We start from the raw sequence: 24,527 nt of genomic DNA on the forward strand, positions 1-24,527 counted from the left end.
TTTATTATTAAGGTTCTGCTTTGATTCAAACCCTCTCAAAGACTAGAGTCATATACCTGAACTATAGTCCTATAATTACGTTAGCACTGCTATATGTCCCTAATATTGCTTGAATCTACATCAATTGGCCTGACACTGAATGCACCTTAGACAAAGGTAGTGGTCCACGTATCCAATGGATACTGCCTGGTGCTGACTGACATGCTTCTGTTATGCCAACATCCCACCACCCTGAACTTTCTCCTGTTGTTGTTTCTGCTGTGCCTGCTGTGCCTTAGCCTTGTCTCTAGGTCTCGGTAAGTTTCCATCTGGTGGATTCTACTGTCTAATAAGCCCCCAAGTGTGGCAGTTATTCAACTATTCAAACCGAGATCTGTATGCTATCACTGTATCAAAGAGGATATGCTTATCCTCTATTTCATTCAACATTAGTTAACATACACAACAATCTGTTTTATTCAATGTTGTCTTTTATATTATAAATGTGCTTTTGGTTGAACTTTATTCATTCCTAAATTAAAGGACTATGCTGCAAGTATTAACAAGGTATAAGGTCCCACATTAGGTACTGTAAAGGAACACAATACGTTAAATAGCTATTATCCTAGGAGGGATTTATAAACAAACTGTACAGTACGCCTACGCTCACAGGTGTCTGTGATAATGATGAAAAATGTAATACTTCCTGTGTTTTTATCTCACTGATATGGACAAATTAAACTGCATGCCTGTAGTGTACATGAATTAACATATGAATCATGACAGGGAAACAAAAATATATGGCCCAATAGTAGTAAGGGCAGTATTTTGATTAAAGCCTGATAATAGGTTTCAGCAGTTGATCTTTTTCATTTTAATATATTGGTAAATATGCTATTGTAAGTTGTATACTTATCAGACTATGCATGGTGGGTATAAAAGACACAAATCAAAGCCAGTGACTGAGCACACTTAAGGTGTGCATAAGTTGTCTCTCACGCACAAGTTTGGGCCTCTCTTAGTATATTTATGTCATGGCCTATTGAAACAAGCATGAGAACTAGACTCAACTGAAGTTTATCCAAGTCAGCAATTTGATAGAAACTAAGACAATTATAGAAATTATAACAAGCTCTATCAGAAGTTCATCTCTATCCTCTCCTAAAATCAGAGTAAGAATAGAAAGCAAAAACACTTTTCTCCCTTGCAAGAAATCTCATGGGTGATGCAGCAGGCTATTTCTTTTAGTAGTAGCCTCTCTGGAAATCACCTGCCTGAGTTTTTAATTAGTGACTTTAGCTCATATGTCAGAAAATATATTTTTCTTCCCCACCCACATCCTAGGCTCACTGCCATCTCTGATTAAAGTTACAGTCTTTGGGGACTTCCCTGGTGAACTAAAGAAAGCCCGTGTGCAGCAACAAAGACCCAACACAGCCATAAATAAATAAATAAATAAATAAATAAAAAGGAAGGAAGGAAGGAAGGAAGGAAAGAAGGAAGGAAGGAAGGGAGTTCCGGTCTTTGAAGAGCTCTGCTGAGTTTGGACACTTACAAAAGGGCAATATCATGACCTCACAAAATATATTTTGAAAGTCATGGAATAGAATTCACATTTTTCATCCTTGGCTTTTAGAGTATACTTATAATTACATAAATGTAGTAAAATGTTTCAAATGATAACTTTATTAAATAGCAAAAATAATGTGTAGGTCTAAATACGTTCACTTAAAAAGGAAAAGTAGCATTGTGAGTTCTAAGAAGTAACAAAAAGGGGCACTGTCTTTACATGGCTAGTAAGGAATTTTTGAGGTGATTGCCAAATATATGGATTTTCACAGGAACATATTATTTTTCCTTTATCCTGATGGGTAAATTTGGTGTTAGCAGATGGACACAGTCCTATCTTGGTTCTCCAAAAGAACAAGTCATTAACCTACTTTTCCTTTAGACATGGAAAGCTCTCAGATTCAAACTGAAAATTAAAGGAAGATTCTAGAAAACTAAGGCAATGTTTTGCTTACAAATCACATCTTCAAGTAACTCACTGTGGATCGTTAGAGATATATTCTTGTAGAACATACTAAATGAATGGAAACTACAGGTTTACAATTTACTATAACTAGAGAAGACTAGAGAAACCAGCCTAGGTCCTCCCACTGAACACATTACAGTTCAAGACATTCTAAATTATCCTTTGCCACCTTTGTACTAAAGCCTGGAAAAGGCTGAGGTTTCAGATGAAAAATCACAACTATACAATGCTCACATTTGCTATTTCCCCCACCCAGGAGTTTCTCTCCATTTAAATTTCTAGGCCTTCACTATTTCTCTGAAATTTCATAAGTAAAGCTAGAATGCCAAGAGAAGAGGTCAGAAAATTAATAAAAGGATAGTCTTCTCTGAAATATTTAATTTCTAAATGATCTAAACAATTTTCAACCTCAATGGTTATCAGAAGCTGAGTCAAGTCTTAAAAGTATTAGTATCAAATATACTATTTGATAATAAAATTTGTTTTACCCTTTTTCCATCTGTTTTAAAAGGCAATGATATCTTGGCCCCTAGGAATATAAATAAATAAAAACCCAGGGAGCCTCAATGTCCTCAGAATTCCTGGGACTAATGTTAAGGGAAAGAGACTTCAGCACCCAGAATGGGATTCTTTAGCATCAATCACTTGGGCCAAAAATCTACCTAATACATTTATCTCTATTTAACTTATAATTCTGATAACCATTTACATATTAGGTAAATATAATATGACTATAAAATCACATGTTTGATCAACAAACATATTATTATGCCCACAGAACAAGTTTAGAAAGAAAGAGATCATCAGTCCTACTCAAAATCACATTAAATGCTGCACCCATTCTTAGGAAGAAGGAAATATAACCTATTTATTGTTAATGTTAGGCAATGGTTTCTCTCTGGATGAAATGGGATTTATGTAAGTCTCAAGTGTGCATTAGAGAAGAGATGATTGTGGCGAGGGAAAGTGTCTTTGTAATGTGTCAGAATGAGTCCACACAACTTTACTGCTCATATTTTTGCCTTTACAGGTATAACTGCAGCTGAACAGTCATTAGGAATTGTGTGGTGGTTTGTCTTCTCCAAGGGCATTCATTACTCACCTTCAGGTCCCGATGGACTACGCCCATCTGATGGCAGTGTAGCACAGCCTCCAGGATCTGCTGAATGCAATGACTGCATGCAAACACCAGGGGGCGTGTGTTAGTTCCAAGCTTACACTCACTGTCTGTATAGCCTCAGAGAGACTGGGTTAAAGTGCAAAACTAGCAGACAACTGGGGTTGTATTTAAACATCTTCAGTAATGTAAACATGCTCAAGTAGAGTGACTACTACCTCAGAACAGTCAGGATCTTGCCAGATGTGAGCCAAAATGTGGGTCCACTTGTTCTAGAAAAATCCATCTTAAAAATATTTAATTCAGGAGCTCATTTCCCGGTTATAAATCCTCACAGGAAATGAACTGGAACACAACTATAATTTTTATAGCTTTTGTGCTCCACCTCCACCCCACACAAAAAAAGCTGTTTCTCTCTTCTCTCCCATTTTTCTAGTATCATTCCAAAGCTGTCACGTTAGCAGTCAAGGCACCATTAAGGTTAAATTAGGATACGTAATGAATTTTTGATAAATCATTAACTTCGCATGCTTTAATTTAGCTGGCAATTATTATCTCTTGCCTGAGGGTTCATCAGACTCAAATGGAGCAATGCGTAACCAGTTGTTCTGCTACAGCAACCCATGGTCTCAGAACAGAAGTGGTGTTTAAATCTACAGGCGGACATACATCACAGGCCAAGTTTATCTCCAGGCAAATGCTGGTCACCTCAGGAAAGCCTGCCCCCAAACTGCCTCTGGTGGTTTACTCCTCGGAAACGTTAACAGGTTGTGTTCTCAATACTGTCCTTTCCTTTTTGCTATGATGTATATTTAGCCTGTAGATGAGCAAACTGAAAGAGCCATCATGCATTATCATTTCATCATTTAGTCATTTTAGGGAAAAGTTGGGAAAGGCAAGGGAACCATTTTAAATACCCACCCTCTGCCCTTTCCCCAGAAAAAAAAAACAAAAAAACTTCCTTTGATTCAGATTTATGGACTCCATATACTGACCTTCAGGTCCCTGTGAACTATGCCATTTAGGTGACAATGATTTACACTTTCTAGAATCTGCTGTATACAATGACTGCAAAGATACAAGGGCAGAATGGAAGGGAGAACATTTTAAAGGCACATAATCACATTGAATACAAAATAAAATGAAAGTTCGAACGAAACAAACAACAAACAAAAATTATATTTTTCAAATTTTTTTAGCTTTACACTGGAATTAAATAATGCTGAATAAAGCTAATTCTGGTTCTAACAAAAATGACATCCAACATAGAATTTGTGACATATTCAGACAAAACAATTTGAGCTGTGTGTTTTGCATTGCAACTCCATAAATTAAATCATTTGTATACAGAAGTCAATATTTCCATATTCAGGGAGAAAATTTTATAAATAATTCCCACAGTGTTCTGGGAAAATTCTTCAGTGAAATAAAATTTATGGGTATTTCTCATACACATCTAAACTGTTTAAAATCTGAGGTCACAATTAAACATAGGTGTTGAAACAAGAGGGTAAACAGATGAAGTGGCAGGTGAAACAAAGGTCAAAAAAAATGGAGGGAGACATTTACCATTTTGACTTAGAAATGGTGCTGCTTGTATAATATATTAATAGGAAAACTAATGCACGTCTCCAATAACAGGGAGAATTTAAAGTAAACCCATGGCATAAAACAAACTCCTCTTCAGTATAGTCATACTCTGGGGAAGGGCTAAGAACTTACAAAACATAAATAAAATTTAAAATCCCCTGCAGCACTGCTGGTTGTTAGACACATTTTCATACACCCCAGTGAAGGAAAACTTATGCTTATTACTATGTTAAAATGCACAACTTATGCTATTCTTATTAAAGGCTCACTGATGTCAAATAGACTGCTAATTAAATTCTACGGTAGACGTCATCGATGGGCACCTATAAGGTCCCATGAGCTGTCATATGACATACAGTAATGTAGAACATATCACACTGATGAATTCTGTACAAGTTCACTATGCGATTCAAATGCAGGTATATACAGACATTCATTCATTCTACATTCATTCATATAAGGATTAAGCAAATACTTTAATGAGGATATTTTCAATCATTTAATGTACAAAATAATACTACTCCAAAGTAAATTCTTGAATTAAAAAAAAGTAATCACCATCTGATTTATTACAACATGTCACAAAATTGATCAGAATTGTGATTTTCTAGCTCTAACTTGATTAAGTGTACCACTAAAACAGCTTCATATTGGTTGTTTTTGACTATACAGCTTATTGGAGTGTTGGTAATTATGTGTTAAATCATATGACTCTTTTTCCTTCTACAATAATGTTCACTTTATACTACTTTTTAGGAATACTTCACTCTCTCATCTCAAACCACTGGTATAAGTTATTGGGCTTAATGAATAACAGAAAATAAAGAAGTAAACATGAATTCATATTAAATAAACTTCACCATATGTTACCAGTGAGAATGAATTCAATTCTTAACTTCTTGAGGACTAGTACTAGTCAGATTTTTACAAATTATTTGCTCTCTACGCTTGTAGTTGAGAAGAGAATGCTTCTTCTCCTTGATTATGTGTGGGACCTATCCTAAAATGTATCCCAGAGTAAATTCCAAAATTTAATATAAGCATGCATATGAAATGATCCAACCAACTGAGGGTCTATCCTGTTATCTGTAGGGCTGCTCAATAGTGAAAATGGTCTCTAGATTAATTTCAACCAATATTTTGAAACACAATAACAACCTGTTTAACATAACTTTGAAAAGAAAAATAAAGGAAATTCCCTAACTTTTTTTTATTACTTTGATTAAAAAGATTACTCTCTTGGAAAGTGGGCAAATAGCTACTTCCAAGGCTATTCTGAAGCCCTTTTCAGAGGCCTAATGTGAGGATCTGGCTTAAACTGAACAAGTGATGATTCACTCATTATAGCCTAAGTGACATGGAACTTTCTATTTGACTTTTGCAGGAAAAATTCCATTAAAAAATTAGAGTGTAGTCATGTGCAGAGAAGATTCACAAAATGTCATAAACAGTAGCATTAAACCAAAAAGATTAATTAGAAATTTAGAAGTGAGCCTGTGTATACATGTGCTACTTTGGAGGGATGGGGAACCTTCTATCAGCTGACTATCTGCTGAGGGCCAGGCTGCAGGGGGATTAGCAGCCTTTGGAAGCTCTGAAAGCATTAGATAGAGAACCAGCAGGCACAGACCACCAGTAACAGAATATATATAAAACATCTCATTTATATTGCTAATAATGAGCCAGGGCCAGATTTTTCAAAATGAGTACCAACTGCAGAATATATGTAAGAAATGCCAAGGAAATTAACACCAAACAGTCTAAGTAATGTCTAAGCAAGTAGATTAATGTTACTTCACTCCAAAAACATTGCCTAGGAAGTCTCAAATTAGACAAAATGTTAGCCATTTCTAACTTCTGTAAAAAATTTTGCCAATTAACAAGATTGGGAAATCCTCTTGAATCCTCTGAAGTACCTGAATAAATATTTTTTCGAGTGAGAGTTCCAAGGACGTTAATGAAATTTCCAAAGCGTTAAACAGCTCATAATGCCTGAAGGAGACCACTGGGCCTTTTGGAGTCTGTTTCTTTTTATGGCCTCTGATTAGACATGGGCTGTTCATGGAACTTCTGTGATGAGGGAGATGCTTTATATCTGCTACGTCCAGTCGGTTGCCGCTAGCCACTCGTGCAATTAAGCACTTGAAATGGGGCTAGTGCAACTGAGGAACTGAACTTTTTATTTTATTTAATTTTAATTAATTGAAATTGAAATTAAGAGTCATATGCATAAACAACAAGGTCCTACAATATATAGCACATGGAACTATATTCAATATCCTGTGATAAACCATAGCAGAAAAGAATAAGGAAAAGAATATATATATGTATAACTGAATCACTTTGCTGTACAGCAGAAATTAACACAACATTGTAACATAGTATCACCTATACTTCAATAAAATAAATTTTAAAAAAAAAGAGTCATATGTGACTAGTGGCTACCATACTGGGCAGCCTAGCATCTAGAGAGCTCATAACTTTGATAAAAAAGTATATTTCTTTATCAGAAGTCATTCCAGTTAGGCTTTTTTAAAAAATAAAATATGTATTCTAACTATAGATACTAGATAAAAATAAAATTTAGGCCAGATTCACAGTTTTTTTTTTTCTTCAAAGAATCATCTTGGAAATCCTTAAGAGAGAAATATCAATTAAGAGGGACTCATCAAGAAAAGTCCAAGATGGTATTATGAAAGTCTCATAATCTTAAGCATCATAATATATTTGTAGAGAGATATACTGAACAAGTGTCATCTCAGTGCTGAGTCTTGTATCTTGCCCAGGGCAAGTCACTTACCTGGCGTCGGCTTCACTGTAATATTCTCTTGCCACTATATCTTCAAACAGTTCACCTCCAGTAACTCTGTGAAGACAAACAAGATACTCACATTGAAAAAGAAGAAAAAACTAGGCATCAATAGATTTGCACCAGTGTTCATACAGAATATATATGTTCAGATTATTTTAAAAATTATCAAAACATAAAGCATATTAAAACATTATAAGACTCCATAATGGTCAATTTATATTAATCTAAACAGTTCCATCTTTTCTGTTTGCCTTTGTATCACTAGATCCCGAGGATACAATTTTCTGTATACCATAAATATACTCAGACATATCTTATAGAAAATGGTTTCTACGAAACTCTTCAATTCTCTAAATATTAACTAAGGTCTGACAAAGTGTGTGGAACCATTTAGGAACATTTTCTGAACAAAAAGAGAGGATAACACATATCATGGGTGTAGAGTGTGAGTTTGCAGGCTGTATTTCTCTGGAGGGGCTCGATTTTTAAACTGCAATGAACATGCCTTTATGGGCTAGAGGTGACCTTCCAAAATACATACACTTTGGGGCTGAGTGCTTGATTTTCCTCGTAAAGCAATTTCCTTTATGTTCCATGTCTTTGCCGGTAAACTAAGACTCAGGTTTTGGCAGTGCCTGGGAGGCAGCAGTGACCCCTTGCCAGCTAGGAAGGAGCCATATCTGTCTGCCCTTTTTAATAAAGTGAAGACTTCCCCACAACTCAGCAACTAGATTTGGTTGCTCCAGGAAGTTCATTCAGACCGTGGACTTCGAGGTTCTCTAAATAAGGAGATGTAACTATCTCTGGGATTCATTTCTTCTCCAGGTCCAACAGATTACTGCTTTGGGGCTAGAATTCCCTAACCAGTGATTCTCTGGCTTAGGCTTTTCTTCTCCCTGCTTAAAAAATGAGTTTCTAAATTTTAAGAAGTCATGTAATTTTGTAGTAAAATTTTAAAGTATGGAAATGTACCAAGTCCTCCCCTATCTCTTGATCCCAATTCCACTCCCAGGAATAAACCGATTTTAACTTTATGCGTGTCCTTCCAACTTTTTGTGTATCTTTTAACATTTATACTTTTCCCTTTGCAAACACACACAAAGAAACACTTTTCTCACTAAAGTGCGATTGTGCAATATACAAAAATTAGGCTAATTGTGTTTTTCATTTTACATTAAATCATGGGCACTGTTTCATGTCAGAAGCATTTTTTTCCCCTATTGAAAATAAGTAGTGTGTATGCGTGTGTGCACGCACATCTTTGAGAGTATTATTAGAAGATAAATTCTTAGAAGTAAAATTACTGGATCAAAGAGTATGCACATTTAAAATTTTGTTGGGAAGACAAGGAAAATTACCTTCCAAAACGGTGGTACCTCCAACACTGTGAAAGTACCGACAGGCCCGCATCATTATTAATAATGGTTATTGTCAATAAACGAAAATGCCTACCTAATCGGAAAAAAGTTAGCTCATGTTAATACGAATTTGAGTATTAGTGAAATGAATCCTTTTCTTATGTATTTATCAGTCATTCCTTCCTCTGTTATGATCTGACTTGATTTTAAAAGAAACTTTCAGCTTTGGAGTTTAATCTCATAAGAGCTAACATTTGTTGAGCACTTATCATGTGACATGCAGTGTGCTAAGCTTTATATTAACTGATAAATTCTCATAATTTAGGACGGTTTTACCACTAGCCCAGTTTATTGATGAGAAAATGGAAGTACAGAGAAGTTAAGTAACTTGCCCAACTTTACACAGCCTTGAGTGCCATATGGGGGCCATCCACTCCACAGCCCATGCTTTCAATCACTACACAGTACAGCCTTTTCAATAATTACACTGTCCACTTTTCTAGAGATTTAGAAGGTATGAGTCATTTGGTCAAGCATCGAGTGAAGGTATAAAACTTGCTGTATGTACATTAGAGAGTGTGAGATAAAATTAATCTAAGATAGCTTTTGGTGGTTGTTCTTGTTTTTTACTTTAATAAGTTCTGAAATATCATCCAATGATAACATGTTCCAGGGATCACCAGTTATTATTACTCTCGTCTGTATTTTCCTCTCCTAAATGAAAAGATGTGATACTAAAAACTGTAAATTTGTCTGAAAGTTTACCCAACTTTCCCCCATCTCCATTGCATTCTGGATATTTGTAAGTCCTTTAATGTTGAAGTTACTATTTTCAATTCTATTACTTTCACATATAAAATGGACATCTAAAATGACTATTTAAAGCTTCATATGGGCTTGTTTTGAAAACTGTGGTTATGTGCACATGTAATTTCATTTACTGGCACAGCTAAGTTTTTCTCCCAATTAGAATCTGTGATATTAACACAATCATACAGTGTGCCCTAGACAAATTATGATACAAAGTAATTAAATATTAGACAGAAAGAACTTCCAACAAATCTATTACTGTCTCTATAACGATGATAACAGTTTTGTGGGATTTCTTCCTTTGAACGTGACCAACGTAGATATGATATATATTCATATTTATCTTTGTTTCTGACCACAGGTACCAAGAAAATCTGTATATATTACAAACAATTTTGGATTGTTAAAGTGTTTTACAAATATTGATTAAAAAGCCCATTGTCACTAATAAAATTGCTACTGCATATATAGTAGCTTCTTAAATATATTATATACTCCATGAGAATTGTCAGATCCTAAATCACTAGGATCAGGTCTTACTGATCTTTGTTACCTTAGCACTGAACCCAGCAACTAAGACATAACATTTGTTCAATTAATGAGTACTGAAATAATGATTAAATGAATTAACCAAGTCAGAAAATCATGCTACCCATCTACTATAAGTTTAGAGATTATACATGTGCTTAAAAAGAAAAAGGAAAACACTAAAATTTAGCCATACGTGACGATAGGTTTTATTTCCTAAGGGGTTTGTATCTAAAGAAGAATACTGAAAAGTCAGGTGTAACAATTAAACAAATTTAAGGGGTATAGAGAGTTTTATGTAGAGTTGGAGATTATATAGTCAACTGTCTCTGACAGTACTCTTTCTCATTTTCTAGCATTCATTTTTCTCATTATTTAAAAATATCCTTGTGTAAATGAAGCCATTTTATCAATTTTGCTATATGTATGATAAATGTCTGAGAAGGAAAAAATGGAGTTCTAATAGAACACACTGCCTTAAAGAGAAACTATTGAATTTTCTAACTTTAACACATTTCTATACTCACATGATTGTTTAATGGAGCACAAAATTAAGCAGCAGTTATTGCAGATTTTGGAAAATTTTTAGTATGCTATGTGAAGTTTCATTCAAAGTCACAAATTAAATCAGTCTCATGAATAAACCGTTAGATTAATTAATTAGAGATTTTGTGAATAAATTGGTGTCAGGGATCTGTATGATATGAGGCATATCAATTATATATTTGAAGCATTAATTATCATTTATGAACCTCTAGAACATTAGAGCTTACAGGAAAAAATGATAACTCTAGAACTATGAAAAGATGAGACTCCATATATCAAAAAGATTTTTGTTGTTGCTGTTGTTATTTATGGGAATGCTGATTCATTTTATGCTTTCCAGAAAGAATGAATTATTCATGCTCCTTGTATATATATTTGTGAATTATATCAGGAAGAGTTGAAAGTAGTTTCACCTTGAATAAAGCATTTATAAAATTTTGAGGATTACAGCTTTGACTATGACACTGAGCAGCTACTAGCATCCAAGATGTCAAAGATTGGACTTTGGAAGAGAAAATGGCGCCACGTTAACTCAAGAACCAGCAATGATGCAGAGATTAGAGCATGCCCAAGGTGGTGGGGTAAAACCCATGAACCTCAGGCTGTAGCCACGCTGGAAAACAGGAACCTAGAGCAGGGCCCAGCTAACGCACAGTGAGGAGGCAATCTCTCCAAGGCAGGGCCAGGAGTGTCTCCTAGAAAAAGGAGTAATTCCCCCTGGAACTCCAAGTATAAAGCTGAAGAACAAACCCAATGAGCAGAGGCCACCGGACCTGAAATCCAAGGCTCTGAACAGAGACAGCAGAAGTCATGTTAGCAAAGAATCACCATAGTCAAATTTTTTGTTTGTTTGTCCAAAAACATTTCATATGCTGACTTGCATTTGGGTAACGGGTGTGTCTTCCAGTGACCTCCCGGGCAGAAGCTGTGAGCGGTGACGTGTTTGTCTGTGTTACCTGCATGGTGCCCGGCACACTGCCTTCCATACTGCTGAACGATAACAGCAAATATCCATTGGGAGCTCACCATGTGCCAAGTCGAAGTACTGTTCTAAGTCCCTACGGGTTGTAACACAACAATCTCATGAGGCAGATACTAGTGCTATTATTTCTGTTTTATACACGAGCACACTGAATTAGTGGAGGTTAAGGACTTTTCCCAAGAACACACAGCACAAGAAAGAAAGGGTTTGTTTATTCCCATTGTGCTGCCCTAATTGTTTCCCGTTAGACACAAGCTGGAGAGCAGGAGAAGAGCAGGTCAAACATCTCTGGAGAGCCCAAAGGATCATGTGAAAAGACTGGGAAGAACAGTGACATAAAGGCATTCCTACTTACATCCCCTTTAATTCTTGGATTAAAGTAAGACCAACTGCTGGTGAGGGCTGGTCAGAGTGAAGCTGATCACGGTTCATTAACAGGAGTGTTACTGGTCTTCCTGGCCAGACAATCCTTCACCACGTGGGATGGTCCCTTGAATAGGCAAGACTGTCAGCACCAGGCCCCACAATAGGTGCCAGCAGCACTACCTTGTCAGTGTGTCAATCCCACTATTCCCAGTCACCCCAAGGTCCCCCTAGTGTCCCTGATGAGAACCACTGAGCTAAGGGAACAGTCTATGGAGGTACAATCGAAAAGTCAGGCCTTCTTAGCACCATCTTCTAACATATATAGTCAACCAAGCCAACCTCTGGGCAGACATCTATGATGGAACATTGTATCTTCAGTACTTTACAGCATGTCTGGCAGATAGAAGGAGCTTAATAAATCTTTATTGAGCAAATAAATTATCAAATAATTAAATGGATGAATGAAACCAGTCCACAATTTTATGGCTTAACCCATATTTAAGCTAGAAACTGAGGGTAAAGAGGCCCAATTAACTTTCATATTATTTATCTACCAACCTCTAGACAAATCCTGCTGACTTTATCTCCAAAATGGATCTTGAATCAGGACTTCTTTCCATCTCCACTCTAATGTCACCAGTCCAAGTCATTACTGTCTGTCACCTGCACTACTGCAATGGCCTCCTAATTGGCACCATCTCCTCTCTTGCCCCTCTGCCATCAATTCTCCAGACAGTAGCTTTAAGTGTACACTGAATCCTGTCTCATGGCTACATGAAGCTCTTAAATACCTGTGCACTGCTTTTCCAGGCAAAATCCTTACATGACCTGCATGTCTCCTGACGCTCCTTGCTGCCCCTCTCCATCCTGCTCCAACCACAGCAGCCTTTCTCCAGTTCCTCAAGTGCACCAAGCCCCTTCCCATCCCTGGGCCTTTTCAAGTGCTTGTCTCTCTTCCAGAACATTCCCAGCGTCTCTACCTTTACTATTTGGTGAGTAAATCCCTCTTATCCTTCAAAACATGGCTTAAGTTTTATATCCTCAGACCCCCTACTGGTCTAAGTTATCTTACCCCCTTAGAACCCTGTATTATTCTCCATAAAACTTATCACCATTAGAATCACATATTTCTTTGTGTACACATTTGTTTAATATTTGTCTTTCTACCTGTATGGTTGCTCTGGGAGGGTAAAATCTGTTCCTGCTTCTTCACTATAAAATATCAAGTGCTGACACATAGTGCCTGTGACAAGCTCATTAAATGCTCATTAAGTGAATGATCCCAGGGTTTTATATTTCAAAGAGAGCAGACGTGTGGGAGGATCACATATCAACGCCATAATGTTGATGCTCCTGACATCATATCACTTACCATTATATTTTATAAGAAAGCAGGGATCTCTCAGGCAGTTTTCCCCTGGAAATCATATATTTCAGTTTTAGATCTTATAGTATCTTTCCCATAAGACAGAGTTTGTCTCTGAACTAATCATGTCTGATCACAAACGCAGGAAGTATTTGTTGAATTCATTATAAAGGCACATACTTGGATTAGAGATTGAGAAGGGAAGAAAAACATGGTGTTCTGAGGGCAGACAGCAGAAGCAAGAAGAACTACAATCCTGCAGCCTGTGGAACAAAAACCACATTCACAGAAAGACAGACAAGATGCAAAGGCAGAGGGCTATGTACCAGATGAAGGAACAAGATAAAACCCTAGAAAAACAACTAAATGAAGTGGAGATAGGCAACCTTCCAGAAAAAGAATTCAGAATAATGATAGTGATGATGATCCAGACCTTGGAAAAAGAATGGAGGCAAAGATTGAGAAGATGCAAGAAATGTTTAACAAAGACCTAGAAGAATTAAAGAACAAACAAACAGAGATGAACAGTACAATAACTGAAATGAAAACTACACTAGAAGGAATCAATAGCAGAATAACTGAGGCAGAAGAACGGATAAGTGACCTGAAAGACACAATGGTGGAATTCACTGCTGTGGAACAGAATAAAGAAAAAAGAATGAAAAGAAATGAAGACAGCCTAAGAGACCTCTGGGACAACATTAAAGGCAACAACATTCGCATTATAGGGGTCCCAGAAGGAGAAGAGAGAGAGAAAGGACAGAGAAAATATTTGAAGAGATTAGAGTCGAAAAATTCCCCAACATGGGAAAGGAAATAGCCACCCAAGTCCAGGAAGCGAAGAGAGCCCCAGGCAGGATAAACCCAAGGAGAAACACGCCAAGATATATAGTAATCAAATTGACAAAAATTAAAGACAAAGAAAAATTATTGAAAGCAACAAGGGAAAAATGACAAATAACATACAAGGGAACTCCCATAAGGTTAACAGCTGATTTCTCAGCAGAAACTCTACAAGCCAGAAGGGAGTGGCATAATATATTTAAAGTGATGAAAGGGAAGAAACTACAGCCAAGATTACTCTATGAGTAATGAGATCTGGCAAGGATCTCATTCAGATCTGACAGAGAAATCAAAAGCGTTACAGACAAGCAAAAGCTAAGAGAATTCAGCACCACCAAACCAGCTCTACAACAAATGCTAAAGGAACTTCTCTAAGTGGGAAACACAAGAGAAGAAAAGGACCTACAAAAACAAACCCATAACAATTAAGAAAATGGTAATAGGAACATACATATCAATAATTACCTTAAATGTGAATGGGTGAAATGCTCCAACCAAAAGACACAGGCTTGCTGAATGGATACAAAAACAGGACGCATATATATGCTGTCTACAAGAGACCCACTTCAGACCTAGGGACACATACAGACTGAAAGTGAGGGGATGGAAAAAGATACTCCTTGCAAATGGAAATCAAAAGAAAGCTGGAGTAGCAATACTCATATCAGATAAAATAGACTTTAAAATAAAGAATGTTACAAGAGACAAGGAAGGACACTACATAATGATCAAGGGATCAGTCCAAGAAGAAGATGTAACAATTATAAATATATATGCACCAACATAGGAGCACCTCAATACATAAAGCAACTGCTAACAGCTATAAAAGAGGAAATCAACAGTAACACAATAATAGCAGGGGACTTTTAACACCTCACTTACACCAATGGACAGATCATCCAAACAGAAAATTAATAAGGAATCACAAGCTTTAAATGACACAATAGACCAGATAGATTTAATTGATATTTATAGGACATTCCATCCAAAAACAGCAGATTACACTTTCTTCTCAAGTACACACGGAACATTCTCCAGGATAGATCACATCTTGGGTCACAAATCAAGCCTCAGTAAATTTAAGAAAATTGAAATCATATTAAGCATCTTCTCTGACCACAACGCTCTGAGATTAGAAATCAGTTACAGGGAAAAAAATGTAAAAACACAAACACATGGAGGTTAAACAATACGTTACTAAATAACCAAGAGATCACTGAAGAAATCAAAGAGGAAATCAAAAAACACCTAGAGACAAATGACAAGGAAAACACGACGATCCAAAACCTATGGGATGCAGCAAAAGCAGTTCTAAGAGGGAAGTTTATCGCAATAGAAGCCTACCTCAAGAAACAAGAAAAATCTCAAAATAAACAATCTAACCTTACACCTAAAGGAACTAGAGAAACAAGAACAAACAAAACCCGAAGTTAGCAGAAGGAAAGAAATCATAAAGATCAGAGCACAAATAAATGAAATAGAAACAAAGAAAACAATAGCAAAGATCAATAAAACTAAAAGCTGGTTCTTTGAGAAGATAAACAAAATTGATAAACCATTAGCCAGACTCATCAAGAAAAAGAGGGAGCGGACTCAAATCAATAAAATTAGAAATGAAAAAGGAGAAGTTACAACAGACACCGCAGAAATACAAAGCATCCTAAGAGACTACTACAAGCAACTCTATGCCAATAAAATGGACAATCTGGAAGAAATGGACAAATTCTTAGAAAGGTATAACCTTCCAAGACTGAACCAGAAAGAAACAGAAAATATAAACAGACCAATCAGAAGTGATGAAATTGAAACTATGATTAAAAATCTTCCAACAAACAAAAGTCCAGGACCACATGGTTTCACAGGTGAATTCTATCAAACATTTAGAGAAGAGCTAACACCCATCCTTCTCAAACTCTTCCAAAAAATTGCAGAGGAAGGAACACTCCCAAACTCATTCTATGAGGCCACCATCACCCTGGTTTTGGTGTTCACCAAAACCAAAGATACTACAAAAAAAGAAAATTACAGGCCAATGTCACTGATGAATATAGATGCAAAAATCCTCAACTAAATACTAGCAAACAGAATCCAACAATACATTGAAAGGAGCATACAACATGATCAAGTGGGATTTATCCCAGGGATGCGAGGATTCTTCAATATACGCAAATCAATCAATGTGATACATCACATTAACAAACTGAAGAATAAAAACCATATGACCATCTCAATAGATGCAGAAAAAGCTTTTGACAACATTCAACACCCATTTATGATAAAAACTCTCCAGAAAGTGGGCAACTCGCCACTATTATTAAACATAGTTTTGGAAGTCCTAGCCACGGCAATCAGAGAAGAAAAAGGAATAAAAGGAATCCAAATCGGAAAAGAAGAAGTAAAACTGTCACTGCTTGCAGATGACATGATACTATACATAGAGAATCCTAAAGATGTCACCAGAAAACTACTAGAGCTAATCAATGAATTTGGTAAAGTTGCAGGACACAAAATTAATGCACAGAAATCTCTTGCATTCCTATACACTAATGATGAAAAATCTGAAAAAGAAATTAAAGAAACACTCCCATTTACCACTGCAACAAAAAGAATAAAGCACCTAGGAATAAACCTACCTAAGGAGACAAAAGACCTGTATGTGGAAAACTATAAGATAGTGATGAAAGAAATTAAAGATTATACCAACAGATGGAGAGATATACCATGTTCTTGGATTGGAAGAATCAATATTGTGAAAATGACTATACTACCCAAAGCAATCTACAGATTGAATGCAATTCCTATCGAATTACCAAAGGCATTTTTTACAGAACTAGAACAAAAAGCCTTAAAATTTATATGGAGACACAAAAGTCCCCAAATAGCCAAAGCAGTCTTCAGGGAAAAAAACGGAGCTAGAGGAATCAGACTCCCTGACTTCAGACTATACTACAAAGCTACATTAATCAAGACAATATGGTACTGGCACAAAAACAGAAATACAGATTAATGGAACAAGATAGAAAGCCCAGAGATAAACCCATGCACCTATGGTCAACTAATCTATGACAAAGGAGGCAAGGATATACAATGGAGAAAAGACAGTCTCTTCAATAAGTGGTGCTGGGAAAACTGGACAGCTACATGTAAAAGAATGAAATTAGAACACTCCCTAACACCATACACAAAAATAAACTCAAAATGGATTAAAGACCTAAATGTAAGGCCAGACACTATCAAACTCTTAGAGGAAAACATAGGCAGAACACTGTATGACATAAATCAAAGCAAGATCCTTTTTGACCCACCACCTAGAGAAATGGAAATAAAAACAAAAATAAACAAATGGGACCTAATGAAACTTAAAAGCTTTTGCAAAGCAAAGGAAACTACAAACAAAATGAAAAGACACCCCTCAGAATGGGAGAAAATATTTGCAAATGAATCAACAGACAAAGGAGTAATCTCCAAAATATATAAACAGCTCATGCAGCTCAATATTAAAAAAACAAACAACCCAATCAAAAAAATGGGCAAAAGACCTAGATAGACATTTCTCCAAAGAAGACATACAGATGGCCAAGAAGCACATGAAAAGCTGCTCAACATCACTAATTATTAGAGAAATGCAAATCAAAACTATGATATCACATCACACCCGTTAGAATGGGCATCATCAGAAAATCTACAAACAACAAATGCTGTAGAGGGTGTGGAGAAAAGGGAACCCTCTTGCACTGTTGGTGGGAATGTAAATTGATACAGCCACTATGGAGAACAGTATGGAGCTTCATTAAAAAACTAAAAATAGAATTACCATATGACCCAGCAATCCCACTACTGGGCATATACCAGAGAAAACCATAATTCAAAAAGACACGTGCACCCCAATGTTCACTGCAGCACTATTTACAATAGCCAGGTCATGGAAGCAACCTAAATGCCCATCATCGACAGACGAATCGATAAAGAAGATGTGGTACATATACACAATGGAATATTACTCAGCCATAAAAAGGAACAAAATTGGGTCATTTGTAGAGATGTGGGTGGATCTAGACAGTGTCATACAGAATGAAGTAAGTCAGAAAGAGAAGAACAAATATTGTATATTAACGCATATATGTGGAACCTAGAAAAATGGTACAGATGAACCGGTTTGCAGGGCAGAAATAGAGACACAGATGTAGAGAACAAACGTATGGACACCAAGGGGGGAAAGTTGCAGGGGGCGGGGGATGAATTGGGCGATTGGGATTGACATATATACACCGATGTGTATAAAATGGATGACTAATAAGAACCTGCTGTATAAAAAAATAAATAAAATTCAAAAACAAAACATGATGGTTTATGATTCTAGGGAGACAACTTGCTATGTTTATATTCCATGTTTTGAAGGACTGAACCCATATACTTTTTTTTTTTTTTTTTTTTACTATAATTGAGTACAGAGATCAAGAATATCTATATGTTCAACTTCTGTTTGACATTATGCCCCTCTCATATGTTCAAAAACGTTCAAAGTTCTTGGTGAATGATGAGTTTTAAGTTGAGTCAAGCGGTGCAACCACGACATGAGCAGAATGAGATTTGTCAGCCAGTTCTGATAAAGTGGCAATGGTGGGCATGGAGGCGGCTGAGCAAACTTGGGATGGACGGATTCAAAACACAATTCTGGTTCATTGTTAATGCCATTGTTAGTATCTTTTTTTAGCTAAGATCAACTTATTATGTTGGTTATTTTCTAGCTGAATACCCAGTATTTGATAACACCTCTGAAGTAGTAGATTATCTGAGGTTGACCAGAAATGGTTTTCTGAATGGACGCCAAATTGTATGATGGAAATCAAAAAAGGCTGAGAGGTGCTTTAATAGAAGGTCCAAAGAGTTTCTTATTGATTCTGATGTAGATAGATTTGTTGAGTCATACTAGGAATTACAGTAGAGATAATAAAACTGAGACAGGCCATTGGAACTGTTCCATTCAAAACCTGAGTCAGGCCAGGAGGAAAGGCAGCACACTGGGGGAGGCTCAGTGTGGGATATTGAAGCAGGACAGGGTATTCATGGGCACTGTCCAACCTGTAGTATTAAGCAGAGTGGGGGAGTGGAGTGGGGTGGCAGGGTCTGAAATCCTTCAAAGGAGCACTTACTTTACTCCTGCTTTTCTGTGTAATCAATCTTTCCCTTCAATGTCATTCGGGATTTCTGTATCCTCCGTCAATTCTAAAACTCATGCCAACTCTGCTTTTTAATCCCCTCCTCATTCCATCTTTCGCAAATGTAGATGAAAAATTTGAACCACTATCAGAAGTTCATATTCTTAAAGTTGTTTTTCCTCTTCGACGACCAAGGAAAAGCATGAATGAAAACAGTGTTGCTAACCACAATTAAGGGCACATGGAATAAAACAAATGCAGAAATGAGATAGGTTATTTTTGTTCTGTTAACATCACAGACCTCCTCAAGTGAGCAAGTCAGTCATTAAGCTTATTATATTTGTATGTATGTGTGTATGTGTGTGTGTGTGTGTGTGTGTGTGTGTGTGTGTGTGTGTGTGTGGTTTAACAAGATGCCTTAATCTAAGATTGCTTACATGCTCAGGCAATGTTTTGCAAAGATGTACATTTCAAAATGAACGCTTCCTGAAGGCAAGGAATAGACCACGATTCTATGCATTAAAAAAAAAAAAGTTTGATGCAAATTAAAATCATAGTGAGATACCAACTCACACGCATTCAGATGGTTACTATAAGAAAAACCAGAAAATAACAAGTGTTGGTGAGGACGTAGAGAAACTGGAACACTTGTGCACTATTGGTGGAAATGTAAAATGGTACAGCTGCTGTGGAAAACAGTATGACAATTCCAAAAATTTTTTTTTAAACAGAATTACCATATGATCCAGCAATTCTACTTCTGGGTATATACCCCAAAGAATTAAAAGCAGTTTCTTGAAAAGATATCTGCACTCCCATGTTCATAGCAGCATCATTCACAATAGTTAAATCACGGATGCAACTCAAGTGTTCATTGGCTAATCAGTGGATAAGCAAAATATGGTATATGCAGACAATGAAATATTGCTCAGTCCTAAAAAGGAAGTAAATTCTGACATATGCTACAACATGGATGAACCCTGAGGACATTATGCTAAGTGAAATAAGCCAGTATGATTTCACTTACATGGGGTACTTAGAGTAGTCAAAATCAGAGACAGAAAGTAGAATGGTGGTTGCCAGGGACTGAAGAGAGGGAAGAACGGGGAGTTATTGTTTAGTGGATGTAGAGTTTCAGTTCTACAAGATGAAAAGAGTTCTACAGATGGAAGGTGATGATGGTTGCCCAATAATGTGAATGTGCTTAATGCCACTTAACTGGACACTTAAAAATGGTTAAGCAATTTTTATGTTATGTATATTTTACAATAAAAATTTTTTTAATCAAAACAATATTTGATGATGATAATAATGATGATGGCAATGAAAAAGAGTATAATCTAATGCAGACTAAATAAGTATTGCTACTTCCTATTCCTCTGTGGGTCCCACAGGGATTTAGGAAATTATCCATACCATAAACTTGAACGTTAATAAACAGTTCTACATCATCCAGTTGTTAAAACAATTTGTTCCACTGTTACTTTTCACTTCTAGGCAGCATGGTCAAATTGGTAATGAAGTAGATTCAACATAATATCAACTGGTTTGTTATTAGCCAATTGTGTGAGGTCAGGTCAGGTGAAAATTTTTTTCCGTGCTGTATTTTGTCTATTCATAAAATGCAAAGAGAAAAGACAGCATTTCTCCGTATTCAGAGCCACCAGATAAGGGTTGTGCAATTTGTGCTGTATACAAAGGCACAAGCCAAGGAGGCAAGGGAGGGCTGTAATCCAGCCTTATTCCACTCCCTAAGCAAAGTGCCCATACCAGGAGCTTTTCCTAATGGCACAGAAACACCAATAGGCTAACAGTGGCTCTGTCCATATCTGACCAAGTTCCATGAGTAATTCAGCTCACATTATCCCCAACTCACCAAGATATGACTACCATGACCCCAGAACCCCTTTGGAATACCCAAGGACACTCAGTAAGGCAGACAAAGTGTTCTCATCCTGGGCATATCAAATTTGAAAGTAAATGCTCTTTCTGTAGTGTCTATGAGGTGTGAGCCATTTATAAAATGCTTTATAAGTCCTAATGGAAATCTTAAAATTGAAATTTAAGGCTATGCCAGCTGTGTTTGGAGATCAGCAGAACTGTTTGCCTCTCTCATGTCTTATCACAGAACATACCTTCTTTTGACTTGGGGTTAGCCTGCTAAGGGGCACATTATCTCCTTGGCAATTGATGACTTGCAATCACACAGCTTTGCACCAGTCCTACTCTTAGCTCACCAAAAATCCAACGTGGCACATGCACATATTTTCTAAGGATGGATGAGTTGATAAAATAATACGCTCAGCTCTCCAGAAGAAGACACACAACAGACAACACAGTGCCTACGCCTATATAAAAAGAAAAAAAATGAGAAAACTGATAATCCATCCAGGTAGACTGCGGTGTATGCCCTGTTGAGGCATCAGGCTCCCCTGCCAAGCATGGGCTTCTGTCCCTTAGAATTCCAGTCCCTGGAGCTGAAGCTGGGCCCACACCCAAATGTGCAAGACACTCTTGGAGGTGAGGGATCTGGCTGAAGAGAGTTGGTTAAAACCTGGACCCACAGTTTGGCAACAATAATCTTCAGCTGAAGATGTGACACCAAAGGAGAAATCTCTCTCAACGCTCAGGTAATTTGCAATGTAATTAAATCATACAGAGAAAAATTCCATTCTTATAATTACTATCTAATTTTCTGCTTCATCTACCCAAGTTAACAGCATATCTTTTCACATTTTAAAAAGAAGTTAATTTATATATTTATAGCAAGTTTTTAAAAAATAGTGAAGTTACTGATCTTTATTTGATGACCTCAATAGTTAGTAATTTCCTATAAATTGTATATATTGTATTTGTTTTGCATATATCATATATACATATAACATCTCACTTATAAAAAAACAGATTCTCATTTTAAGAAGTGAAGGAAAAATTTCTAACATATATCATACATCTCAACAAGATATCTGATACCCCAATACTCTAATGTGCATAAAAAAATAAAAGCCAAAAACAGGAAAAAAGCACTCACCATTTATAGATTTACATATACTACAGATATTCTAAAGAATCACAAGAGACTATTATAAAATATGTTTTTAAAAGAGTGGAAAAGGCCACCTCATTGGAAACAATTTGAGTCCTGTGAAGAAATCTATTAACTGCACAATTGAAATTCAGTAAATCTATCAGAAGTTCTACTATATAAAAGATAAACTAAAATCTTGATACTTGTGCTATCTCTTAGTCATTTATGAGACTAAGTTTCAAGCAATGCAATGTGGACGTGACTGTTCTAAATTTACCTTCATATTGAAATCACTGTCATTTAAAAAATCTCTTGTATTACAATTTTTGCTCATATTTTGTTATTTATCATGCCTGGACAATCAGAGGAAAATAATCACTTTTTTAAAAATATCTGCCATTAGCCCTCTGATCAATGTTACTAAGTGATCATCATCACCTTATAAACTACATATCATTAATTTTTTTACATATACTGAACCACTCCAGGACTCCTGCTGATGTTCTGCTGAATTTTCCTGTGAATTCCTGTTTTCATTGTTAATGCCAGGGCAACTGCCTTTGACTAAAAATATCACTGCAGCTAAGTTTTGTTTCATAAGTTAATTGGGCTGAAACAGTTTGCGTATCTCAGTAATTCATCTAAAAGTTGGCTTTAAGCACCAGAAGAATGAGCCTGAATTTAGCCGCAAAATGTTTGGATCATCTTATGAAAGCAGCAAAGCCACTGTAAATGATGGGCGAATTTATGCTCCCAAACTAAGATTCTAACATATTTCTGACCAACATTATTCCAGAAAGAGTCCTGGAATAGAGGTGACAGATGAGTGAACCTGGTGATTCAATGATACATCCCTATAAGACAATACTCCGAAACATTGGGGTTTTCCAAGATGACAGGTATGAGTTTTGACTCTTCAGGAGCCCAACAGACTCTCTGCTGCAGAGGACATATTGTTCTTGGGGATCCCTGTGGGTGTGTAGATGTTTACAAAGGAAGTACTCAAGCTTATGTGGCTGCAAGCTATTAAATGGTGCTTGTTGGGACTTCCCTGGTGGCCCAGTGGTAAAGAACCCGCCTTCCAATGCAGGGGACATGGGTTCAATCCCTGGTCGGGGAATTAAGATCCCACATGCCATGGGGCAACGAAGCCCACGCGCCGCAACTACTGAGCTCCCATGCTGCAAACTACAGAGCCCACGTGCCCTGGAGTCCTCGCGCTGCAACGAAGAGCTGGCATGCCGCAACAAAAAAAAAGATTCCACATGCCTCAACTAAGACCCGTTGCAGCCAAAAAAAGAAAGAAAATAAATAAAGTAAATATTTTTTTAAAACGGTGCTTGTTGTTTTTTGAATTCAGGGAATAACAGGAATTTCCCCACTAAGTTCTCCAGTTAGAGACACATTTGTTCTCACATTTTCTTCCTGATAATACAAATAACCATGAGGAGTTAAGCTTGTCACTTATACATCAGTATTTTTTACATACTAATTCTACAAATATTACCGAACTGTATCCCTAATATGTACGAGGCTTGCCCGTACTAACAGACAGGGGTATAAAGAATCAAGTTGTAAGTTCTATCATCAAGCATTTGGTCTATTGGAAAAAGCAGAAAATTAAATCTCTAAAGATATCTTTCTGTGGAACATGCTTTAAAGCATAGGTCTGTTTTTAAATCCTTAAGACCTGGTAAATCCTAGTAACTAGAAAATCTTCTCATTTACATAGGAAGTATGTGCACCTGTAAGTAAAAAAGTTCCACCCAATACTCAACTTTTTGGCATGATAAAAGGAAGAAAAATTAACATGAATGTGGACAATGTAAGAGCTCACTGATAAATACGCAGTAAGTACCTTCCACCCTGGAGCATTATACCAATGGATGCCCAATGTCAGTAAGGCTGGGGGGTCCTCTCATAGCATGTCACCTATTGCAGTTTATGAGAAATTCCTGCTACTTTCTCCATTTTCACAGAGGGCTTTAGACCACTGCTTTATGAATTC

At 36.6% G+C, this 24,527-nt stretch overlaps 1 protein-coding gene across 17 annotated transcripts in view; it reads right to left on the reverse strand.

The window, feature by feature from the left end:
* The window catches only part of CAMK2D (calcium/calmodulin dependent protein kinase II delta), a 288,328-nt gene that overhangs the window by 76,870 nt on the left and 186,931 nt on the right, over nt 1-24,527 (reverse strand). For 12 of the 17 annotated variants that reach the window (XM_036852771.1, XM_036852755.1, XM_036852757.1 and 9 more), the window contains exons 5-6: nt 7,522-7,587; nt 4,127-4,199 (exon numbers count right to left, since the gene is read on the reverse strand). In XM_036852771.1, coding sequence (XP_036708666.1) covers nt 4,127-4,199; nt 7,522-7,587 — 139 coding nt within the window. Of the gene's footprint in view, nt 1-3,116; nt 3,190-4,126; nt 4,200-7,521; nt 7,588-24,527 lie in introns of all 17 variants that reach the window. The other 5 variants (XM_036852772.1, XM_036852759.1, XM_036852756.1 and 2 more) reach the window with 1 other exon arrangement.

This window comes from Balaenoptera musculus, chromosome 5, assembly GCF_009873245.2.
Source record: "Balaenoptera musculus isolate JJ_BM4_2016_0621 chromosome 5, mBalMus1.pri.v3, whole genome shotgun sequence".
NCBI classification, from domain to species: Eukaryota; Metazoa; Chordata; class Mammalia; order Artiodactyla; family Balaenopteridae; genus Balaenoptera; species Balaenoptera musculus.